Below are 11,212 nucleotides of genomic sequence, written 5' to 3' on the forward strand. Positions count from 1 at the left end.
GGGGTTTCACCATGTTGGCCAGGCTGGTCTCAAATTCTTGACCTCGTGATTCACCCACCTCGGCCTCCCAAAGTGCTGGGATTACAGGCGTAAGTCACTGTGCCTGGCTGCCTAGTGGAGTTTTAGTGCCAATATCCTTGGACTAACTTGAAAATGAATAATATAAATTCGAAATTTCTGCCTGCAGTACAATTCAAAATAACAGCATCTAAATTTTTTTAATCCTTACGTTAAAATAATAAAGAATCTCATTTCGGTTGTTTTTTCACCCAATCACTAAAAAACAAAACAGTCATAAAAAAGAATTCATTTAGAAAAGGTACTATTTGTAGATGTTAGCCACTTATTAAAAACATATTTCCATTAAGATTGTTCTTACATTCTTAGATTTAGAACACCTGATATCTGGACCCAGCTGAGTTTTTATTTTACAGATCACAAAATGGATGAAAGTATATCACAGTAATTAATGAAGCCGTTCTAATTTAGCTTGAAGAGATTTAAAATTCCCAGTGATGGCTTGTACTGCTACTGACGAGCTCATAGACTGGAGCTCAACAAGGTAACCACAAACAGCATCCAGGCAGAGATTTGTAAATCTTCTCCTATAAAGAAAAAGACACGTGATTAATTATACATTTACAAACATTTCCTCCTAAAGGACTTCTTCCCCACCAACTTCTGGCAACTTTAATTCTCACAGAAGAGGAAAGACCATGTGATTAAGTAAATAAGAAATAAAGTAAAAAAGAAAACTTAGGGGGTAGGTGGGTTCCATTTGAAGATTTTTACAATGAGAAGAAAGCAGTAAGAGATGATTCCTGCTAATACTTTTTCAAAAGAATATCCCTTAAATGGCCACAAATGTAATACCACAAAGACATAATTGAAATGTTTTGGTCCTAGGTCACTAATCTAAAGCAGAAGAGATGAATACATTATTTATGTTCAGCTGTAGAAAGAATTTAGGACAAGTATTGAAAATAGAAAAAACTCCTATTTTTCATACATGGTGATCGATATCATTCAAACAGTTATTGCTAATATACACAAGAGTTTAAATTCCCTGTACTTCTTTACAATTCCCATATCTTATCATCTTCTCTTCGAATTTTTTACCCAGGTATTTATTAGAAGCATTTAAAAGCTTTTGCTAGTCCAATATTTAATTCATAGGTACCTTTCACAATTTAAAACTTGGCTGGGATTCTCAACATATCTTGTCAATAATACATGTATACAATCCAAAAGGTGCAGTGGCTTCTTCATTCTGTTCCAGAATGGATCCTATGAAGAAATATACGTAATGAAATGTGAGGCAAGTTGTGTCAACTGATTCTTTAAATTGTTTATACTAAAGTAGACATCAGGGTCCATGCAAAACTTATTGCTACTAAAAAGCATTTAATATTACATGGCTACTAAATTATATATCTGATTATAGTTAATATTTCAAACATTAAAAACTTATTAATTAACAACACTATGATATTACTTAGGATGAATATTTGATATACCAATCTACTTTGCAGAGCATGTAAATGTCCTGCTTAGGAATCTGAGGTAAGAGAAAAATCTTTCTTTCTATGGGTTGTGACACCATTTTCACTTTGAACCTATGTAGATTTAGTCTGACATCATAAAGAGACTAAACTAGCAGTAACAGAAAGTTAATTCTAGGTCTGGCTTCACCAGTTACTAGCCATGTGACTTGAGCAGGTTATTTAACATCTCTGCTCTTGTCTTTTTGCAATATAAGATGGAGATACTACAGTTACCTGCTCATTTCCATCACAGGCTAATGTTGTAAACACTGTATGATGCTACTATAAATCTACTTTGAGAAGTTTTTATTTGGATCTTTTATCCTTAGCATAAAAATTACAAAACATATAGTCTGATAAGGCTCAGCAGGGTGAGAAGGATCTTTAAGCATTGACATTTTAGATGAGATTATAGTAAATAAATACAATGTAATCTTGTTCTTTTAAAGCAAATGATTCTTAATGTAATGAGTTTATCCCACACCTTAGTTTAGCCTCTTCCACTAAGAGTAAAGCATATATGTTTATTAATATTCAAAAATAATATTTCATTTTAATCATGATATACAGGAAAGCAACTCTCATTATCAGTTTAAAAAGTCTAAAGCATAATTTCCAAGACTCAACCAAGTGTAATTAGACTAAGTGATAAGATACAAAAATACAATCAAAATACCCCACTCTATATCTACAAAGTTACTTTAAAGAAAATAATTTTATGTTATTTAATATTTTCCTTACCCGTGATTTGAACAACTGATCATAAACTTCTAGTAGTCTAGGTAACGGTACTCCAATTTCATTCATTGTCTGTATTACGAAGCCCACATCCCAGTTCAAAGAACAAACCTGCTGTTCTAAAAATTGTACAATAAAATCTGGGAAGAAAAAAAAAGGTTGGAAATTTGTATTTGTAGCTCTTGATACTAAAAGGTAGGTCTTATTCATAACTGAGTAGTTTCTAGGGGGTATCTTCTGAAATCCAGTTGCAATTTTTTGGGGCAGGGTTTTTTTTTTTTGCTATGTTGCCCAGACTAGAAATAGTGGCTATTCATAGGAGTAACTACACTGTATGATAGCCTTGACCTTGAACTCCCGAGCTCAATCCTCCCACCTCAACTTCCCAAGTAAGCTGGGACTACAAGTGTGCACCATCACTCTCAGCTTAAAAGGAAAAAAACCTTTTTCTAATAAAAGTAAGATATATACCAGAATAGGCAAATCTAAAGTAGATTAGTGGCTGCCTAGGGCTGGAGGGTGTGAAGGAATGGGAAGTGAAAACTAATGAGCACAGAGTTTATTTTCGGGATGACGAAAATGTCCTAAAATCAAAATTACAGAACCTAGAAAATTCAGAAAGATACAAGAAGAAAACAGAGACCATTCACAATCCCAATAATGAAGAGGACTTCGCTGATAATTTTTTTTAATATCAGTATTTTAAAAAAATATGTTTCCTCAACCCAACAGCTTTTCAGAAAAGGGCAACTGCATCCTGATTTCAGAAATATTAAATGTGTTTTTTAATGCCCTACCCCTAGATTTATTTGATAGTTCTAACTGTGGCCTCATTCCTACTTTTAACTGCCTGTCTTATCATAAACAGTAACAACCAAATTTATAGTTATGGTCAGGTGTGGTGGTTCATGCCTGTAATCCCAGAACTTTGGGAGGCCATGGTGGGCAGATCACCTTCGGTCAGGAGTACCAGCCTGGCCAACATGGTGAAACCCTGTCTCTATTAAAAATACAAAAAAATTAGCTAGGCGTGGCTAATTCAAGACTGGCTTGGGCAATATCGTGAGATCCCCTCTCTATCAAAAGAAATATATATATATATATAAATAAAACATAGAAATCCTCCTGCCTCAGCCTGATTAGCTAGGACTATAGGCACGTGTTACCATGCCTAGCTAATCTTAATTTTTTCTGTAGAGACGGGGTCTTGGTATGCCCAGGCTGGTCTCAAACTCCTGACTTCAAGAAATCATCCTGCCTTTTGCCTCTCCAAAGTGTTGAGATTATAGGTGTGAGCCACCATGCAAAGCCCACGTGATTATTTCTGAATTAAAATGAAAATTCCTCAAAAAGAACTATGTACAATACAGTGTTATTGGTTTATTTATTGAAATGGGGTCTCACTGTGTCACTGAGGTCGGAGTGCAGTGGTGCGTTCTCAGCTCACTGCAATTTTCACCTCCCAGGCTCAAGTGAGTCTCCCACGCTAGTCTCCCAAGTAGCTGGAACCACAGGTGCATGCCACCATGCCTGGATAATTTTCGTATTTCTTTTGTAGAGAGAAGGCTTTGCCATGTTGCCCAGGCTGGTCTTGAACTCCTGGGCTCCAGTAATCTGTCCACTTCGGCCTCCTAAAGTGCTGGGATTACACCTGTGAGCCACCATGCCCACCCACAATGCAGTGTTTTCTTTTTTTTTTTTTTGAGATGGAGTCTTGCTCTGTCGCCCAGGCTGGAGTGCAGTGGCTGGATCTCAGCTCACTGCAACCTCCGCCTCCCGGGTTCACGCCATTCTCCTGCCTCAGCCTCCTGAGTAGCTGGGACCACAGGTGCCGGCCACCTTGCCCGGCTAATTTTTTTTGTATTTTTAGTAGAGATGGGGTTTCACCGTGTTAGCCAGGATGGTCTCGATCTCCTGACCTCGTGATCCGCCCGTCTCGGCCTCCCAAAGTGCTGGGATTACAGGCTTGAGCCACCGTGCCCGGCCTCAGTGTTTTCTAAAACAACTATCAAAAGTATCAGTTTCACACGCTTACAAACATTTATATAAAATATGTATTTGCTCTTTTATTTCTCTTTATTTTTAGGATCAATAAAATGGTATGGAAAGGGAACCGTTTCAATATTATACCTACAAGAAGTAAGGGTATGAATAAAATGATTTTATTTCTGCCTATGTCTGGAGGGAATAGACCTTAAGTCAGAGATGGTCTGTAAATAAGTTTGAATGCTCATTTGAAAAAACAATTAGGCTGGGCACAGTGGCAAATGCCTATAATCCCAGCACCTTGGGAGGCCAAGGCAAGCGGATCACCTGAGGCCAGGAGATTGAGACCAGCCCGGACAACATGTGGAAACCCCATCTCTAATAAAAACACAAAAAATTAGCCAGGCATGGTGGCAGGCACCTGTAATCCCAGCTACTTGGGAGGCTAGGCAGGAGAACTGCTTGAACCCGGAAGGTGGAAGTTGCAGTGAACCAAGATGGCATCACTCTACTCCAGCCTGGGCAACAGAGCAAGCCTCTGTCTCAAAAAAAAAAAAAAAAAAAGTTATATTGTGAGGATTTTCATCTCTCTCAATATTTTCAAATAACACAAAAGTACTTAATATTCTACTTTATGGATGTATTTATGTTGTTTCTATTGTTTTATCACTGAGGAAAACACTTGTAGGTTGGTAAATAGCTCATAATTAGCTACCTTATATAAAAATTATAGCCACCATATCTCGTTAAGAAAGGGATTCAAACACTAAGTTTTAACATAATTACTTGCTATTTTAAAGAAAAACATGTCCTCTACATAAAAAAGAACAGTTGAATCAATCACAGATTACCTATGCACAATAACATCAACCAAGTTTTTCTTTTCTCTTCAGAAACTTGTATAGGGTTACCAACAATATAATCATAGTTTGTCACTCAGCACAATCCAAGATAGATATATAAACTTGGAAAGTTAGTCACAGAAAGTTTCATACTCAACTCTTCATTAACAAATTCTGCCATTCTTTGGAAATCTTTCCAGGTAAGTAGAATTAAACTGCTGAACTAAATAGCAACAAAGAAACTCTTTACTTTACTCAAAAGATCATTATTTGTCCATGTCAATGGAGAAAACCATCAGAACAGAAAAATACGTGACTGCACCTAAGATCACAGCTTACCTAAAGGAAAGAAGCGTGGTGTGCCAGCATAAATTTTGCCAAGGAGAACAATCTTGAGACTAAGAGCATGCATTCTATCCGAGGAGCTCAATGTCACACTGTCATTCAGTTCTATAACAAAAAGACATATCATTTGAAACCCAAATTATTTTTAATGTGAAATGTTTACATTGGCTATTTAATTGTTTCAAGGTTCAAAATACTTTAGAACAGTCACATTAATATGATTAACAGATTTGGTGTTTCTGTTATTGTCTGAGATACTCTCACGTCTTAATAGGTTATACTTGGTATTAGATTCTGAGGTGAGTGTCTCAGTATCCTTTATAAGGCAGCACAAACAATACAAATTAAACAATCTTTTCACTGAGTATTCTCCCAAATATTCACTTGGGTCATTCTCTGTACGATCATCCTCCACCATACCCATGTGACTTCCACTTACTCTCTCCTTAGGTATATACAATTTTCATGAGCCACTAGCAGCTTGCATTATATTAGTTACTAGCAGCTTGCATTCCTCCACCAAGTCACTACATAACATATGCTAACATACCTATAACTGAACACTTACCTTTCTCTATGATATCTTGCCAAAGTGTCTGCACCAATATAGGGTCTGAATAACCGGCACAATGAATTATTGCAAGTTTACACTCTGCAAGTTTAAATGGGTCAGCAAATTCCCCATAAAGCTGTGAGAGAAAATCCCAAAATTAAACATCCAACTAGAGGTCAACATTTAGAGATTAACAGTAAAGCACTCCTTGAAAATTAAAAAATAACCAAAGATTTTGTGTAAAGTTTCTGAAATATGATATAAAGATGTGATGATGTATGTAGCTGGTTATAATTCCATATTTAAAAAGGTAAGGGTATGGGCCAGGCACCGTGACTCACGCCTGTAATCCCAGCACTTTGGGAGGCTGAGGTGGGCGGATCACGAGGTCAGGAGATTGAGACCATCCTGACCATCATGGTGAAACCTGGTCTTTACTAAAATACAAAAAAAAATAATTAGCCGGGCGTGGTGACGCAAGGCTATAGGACCAGCTACTCAGGAAGCTGAGGCAGTTGGAGGTTGAAGTCAGCCGAGATCACGCCTTTGCACTCTAGCCTGGCAATAGAGTAAGACTCTGTTTCAAAAAAAAAAAATAAAAGGGTAAGGGTATGGTAAATACATTCAAACAGATTTTAGCATGTAGAGCTTTTTCTCGGCTGAGAAGAAGATGTTGCAACGACATTCCATTTATTTATTTAAAAATTTTAAAAGCCACTTTTTCAAATTTCTATGGGTACACAGTAGGTGTATGTATTTATGGGGTACATGAGATGTTCTGATACAATCATGCAATGAGAAATAAGCATGTCATGGAGAATGGGGTATCTATTCCTCAAGCATTTATCCTTTGAGTTACAAATAATCCAATTACATTTTCTACTTTAAAATATACAGTTATTATTGACTATAGTCACCCTATTGTGCTATCAAATAGGTCTTATTCATTCTTTCTATATTGTTTTCATACCCATTAGCCATCTCCACCTTCCCCACAAACCCCCTGCAATGGTATTTTAGAATTAGCGTTGTATAAACAATGGGTTGAAGAATCACAGGAATACTGACAAATCTCAAAGTGTTTCAGGGTACCTGGAACTATGTCTAAGAATAAATGAAGAGGAAGGAACTGCTCAGAAAATTACAGAGCGAGAAAGAGGTTTAGAGAGTTAAGCAAAGATAATTTAGTTTTTCCACGGCAAGAAGTGAGACCATAAATAAGATGATTTTTATTTTTTTATTTTTTTTTCTTTTTGAGACAGGGTCTCACTCTGTCACTCAGGCTGGAATGCAGTAGCACCATCGAGACTCACAACAACCTGGGCCTCCTGGGCTCAATCAATCCTCCCACCTCAGTCTCCTGAGTAGCTGGAACTACAACTGCACACCACCACAACAGGCTAATTTTTTTTTTTTTTTGACCGAGTCTTGCTCTATCACCCAGGCTCCTGGACTGCAGTGGTGCGATCTCAGCTCACTGCAACCTCTGCCTCCCAGGTTCAAGTGATTCTCCTGCCTCAGCCTCCCAAGTAGCTGGGATTACAGGCACATGCCACCACGCCTGGCTAATTTTTGTATTTTTAGTAGAGATGGACTTCCCCCATGTTGACCAGGTGGTCTCAAACTCCTGACCTCAGGTGATCTGCCCGCCTCAACCACCCAAAGTGCTGGATTACAGGTGTGAGCCACAGTGCCAGGCCTTTTTTGGTGTTTTTTTGTAGAGATGAGGTTTCGCCATGTTGCCCAGCTTGGAAATAAGCTGGTTTTAACACAGCTCTCGTGAGGTTGATAGGTTCTTTGTAGCTACTGGCCTGGAAAGAGTAGCTTATCCTTTTCTAGGAGTCAGATGAAGCAGTGGTGATCTGTCAGCCTACTGACAAGCTGCCAAAGATGCCTTATCTTATTTGCGGAGATAAGGTAATTTTCCCCATGAAACAAAAAGCAAAATAAAAAACAAAACTTTCTCATTATTAGATGACGACTATAAAAACTTGCTTTTTTATTACCTTAGTTATGTCCATCAGCTCAGAATCCAGCTGAGACACTGCATCCTGTACAGAAGAATGATGGGAATACTGTCTTTGTAGTGTCTCTTGTATCTGAAGTTGGATCCTAGCAACCTAGTTTGGGCAGAAAATAGGATGTCTTAATTTATTTATGATAAATCAACATACATTTGAAAGAGTGGCTTTCTAAGTTTGCTAAAATAATGTATAAATGAAGATTTCCATCATAATAGACTAACACCATTATAACAGACATCAACTAAACATAATAGATTTTACAGGAAGCGTACTGTGGCAGACCCCTTGCTGCCCACCAATATTCATACCCTCCAAGACTGTAGCCAAATGGTTAGACTATACAGCTCAGCCTCCTTTGCAAGGGAGGTATGGCCATAAAACCAAGCTCTCTTGAAAGGAATGTGAGTAGAAATAAAGTGTGTCATGTCAGGGCTGTAGTTTTTAAGAGAGTGAATGTGTTCTTTCTTTTCCTTCCTCCCTCTGCTGAAGATAAAGCAAAAGGCCCTAGGGAATGGTAGTGCCAGAAAATAGAACTTAGGTTCCTAAATCAACCACATGAAGGAAAGCCGGCTGCCAATCAGGAAGACTAACCCTGGATTTTTGTGAATAAGAAACAAACTTTTGTATTTGGATGATGGTATGTTTTTGATTCTCTTAGGGAATTTTTAGCCTACTCTACTTCATACATTTACTTATTTGCTTTCAGAATAAATGATGAATGTGATGTAATCCACTTGCTGTTTAAACAGTTGGGAAAAACTTTTATTTTTTATTATTATTATTTTCTGAGACAGAGTCTCACCCTGTCTCCCACATTGGAATGCAGTGGTGCAATCTCAGCTCACCACAACCTCCGCTTCCTGGGTTCAAGTGATTCTTTTGCCTCACCCTCCTGAGTAGCTGGGATTACAGGTGTGTGCCACCACCCCTGGCTAATTTTTGTATTTTTTAAAGTAGAGACAAGGTTTTGCCATGTTGGCCAGGCTGGTCTCGAACTCCTGACCTCATGATCTGGCTGCCTCGGCCTCCCAAAGTGCTGGGATTACAGGCGTGAGCCACTGCACCCAGCTGGGAAAAAGTTTTAGAAATGCCAAAGAGAAAACTTCTAAATTATAGCAATGTTTTTATGACCCAAGTGTATCCTTAGAAATCTCTTTAAGATTTACATCTAAACATAAAAATAAACAGGCAAAAGCAACTAGAATAATAATGACTTCTACAGACCTATTACTTACCAAGGGAAGAATGGAATGTGGAAAAACTATGTGGCTAGTACTCATCGTGGACACAGCTTAAGATCTTTAGCACGTACCTCCATTTTTTCTTCTAATTCATGAAGGAATTCACCATCGGCAGCTATTGATGAAATGGCAGTGGAACTTTTCGCACTAAGAATGGCTCGAGCAATGTACTCTAGTCGCTGCTGAAGTGAAATTTCTGTGCTAGAAGGGAAAACACTTATTTTTAGTTACACAATTTCTTAAGGATTGAAGATCCAAATATGTCAATTAGTATGTACTGTTTCATACCAAATGCACATAAAAGGCCATCTGAAACTTGAAAAAAATCATTAGATTTAAAAAAAAATCTATTTTAGATTTCTAATAAGAAAGATCCACAATTTTAGACAACACACAAAGAAATACTTTATGTCTAAAAAATAACATCCTATTTAAAAAATTTAGGTCAGTATATTAAAACTTAGATTCTTCTAAAATTAAGGAAAACTGAAGGTAAGTACATATAGCTCAGTTTTCAATCATCCTTCACAATGAGAATATTATGCCATACCTATGCATGTCAGCCAGTCTGGACAGTACACGAGCAGCATTACTGAAACTTCTGTTCTTCTCGTAATACCGCCAGAGTAAATCCATATAACGAACTCTGTTTTGATCAACTTTGGCCATTCGGACTAGATGGGGCTCCAGAAATGGAGAAGCAACCTAGAAATTATATAGTTATTCAGAAAAATTTTCTAACCACCTACAGATAATGTTCCTGATAAAGAAAATACAATATTTTTAAGTCAACTACAACTTTGCCTTGTTTTATGAAAATAAGCAAAATTATAATCCAACAATAACAAAAGAGAGGGCAAATTTTCTTATTATAAACAATTTTTGTTTTACCACAGTTAGCATAAGAGTTCCCAAAATAATTCTATTAGGTTGATAACAATAGTTTAGTAGGCTTGGCATGGCGGCTCATGTCTGTAATGCTAGTACTTTGGGAGGCCGAAGTGGGCAGATCATGTGAGCTCAGGATTTCGAGACCAGCCTGGGCAATATATGGCAAAACCATGTCTCTACAAAAAAATTAGCTGGGTGTGGTGGTGTGGGCCTATAGTTCTAGTTACTCAGGAGGCTGAGGTGGGAGGATCACCTGAGTCTAGGGAGGTCGAGGCTACAAAGAGCCATTATCATGCCATTGCACTGCACTCCAGCGTAAGCTACAGACTGAGACCCTGCCTCAAAAAAGAAAAGGAAATTTGGCTGGGCACAGTGGTTCATGCCTGTAATCCCAGCATCTTGGGAGGCTGAGGCGGGCAGATCACCTGAGCTCAGGAGTTTGAGACCAGCCTGGCCAACATGTTGAAACCCCGTCTCTACTAAAAAGATATAAAAATTAGCCATGCGTGGTGGTAGGCACCTGTAATCCCAGCTACTTGGGAGGCTGAGGCAGGAGGATTGCTTGAACCCAGGAGGCAGAAGTTGCAGCGAGCCGAGATCGTGCCACTGCACTCCAGCCTGGGTGACAGAGTCAGACTCCATCTCAAAAAAAAAAAAAGGAAATTTACTACAAAATTACAAGTTTTAAAATAAACTTTGATAACACAGCTATTGATTCCTAGACACTGAGCTCAAAGGCATTATTGAAATTATCAAATGCTATGTATTCATTAAATAGACTGAGGAACACTGAGACTTAGGGTAGGTAAAAGGACATATCTGAAGTCACATAGTGACTTAACGGCAGAGTTAAGATGACCTACAGGACTCATAATTCATAATCCAGTGATTTCTACCCCGCAATATAAACTACCCCAATCAGCTTCGAAATAACAAGAAAATTGGAGCAGTAGCCTACTTTGCCCCTTAGAAAAAGATACTGCATTACTCAGCTTTACACTAACATCTTTTTTTTTTTTTTTTTTTTTTTGAGGCGGAGTCTTGCTCT

The 11,212-nt window shown here is 37.9% G+C and overlaps 1 protein-coding gene across 1 annotated transcript in view; it reads right to left on the reverse strand.

Moving 5' to 3' along the window:
* Nucleotides 1–305: 305 nt before the first annotated feature.
* Nucleotides 306–11,212, reverse strand: part of NUP155 (nucleoporin 155kDa) — an 88,775-nt gene continuing 77,868 nt past the window's right edge. The window contains exons 26-33 of the mRNA XM_011944423.1: nt 9,824–9,978; nt 9,345–9,474; nt 8,015–8,128; nt 6,024–6,144; nt 5,450–5,560; nt 2,286–2,422; nt 1,181–1,287; nt 306–605 (exon numbers count right to left, since the gene is read on the reverse strand). Coding sequence (XP_011799813.1) covers nt 467–605; nt 1,181–1,287; nt 2,286–2,422; nt 5,450–5,560; nt 6,024–6,144; nt 8,015–8,128; nt 9,345–9,474; nt 9,824–9,978 — 1,014 coding nt within the window. The 3' untranslated portion in view covers nt 306–466. The remainder of the gene's footprint in view (nt 606–1,180; nt 1,288–2,285; nt 2,423–5,449; nt 5,561–6,023; nt 6,145–8,014; nt 8,129–9,344; nt 9,475–9,823; nt 9,979–11,212) is intronic.

The sequence above is a fragment of the Colobus angolensis genome, unplaced genomic scaffold, assembly GCF_000951035.1.
Source record: "Colobus angolensis palliatus isolate OR3802 unplaced genomic scaffold, Cang.pa_1.0 Scaffold230, whole genome shotgun sequence".
NCBI classification, from domain to species: domain Eukaryota; kingdom Metazoa; phylum Chordata; class Mammalia; order Primates; family Cercopithecidae; genus Colobus; species Colobus angolensis.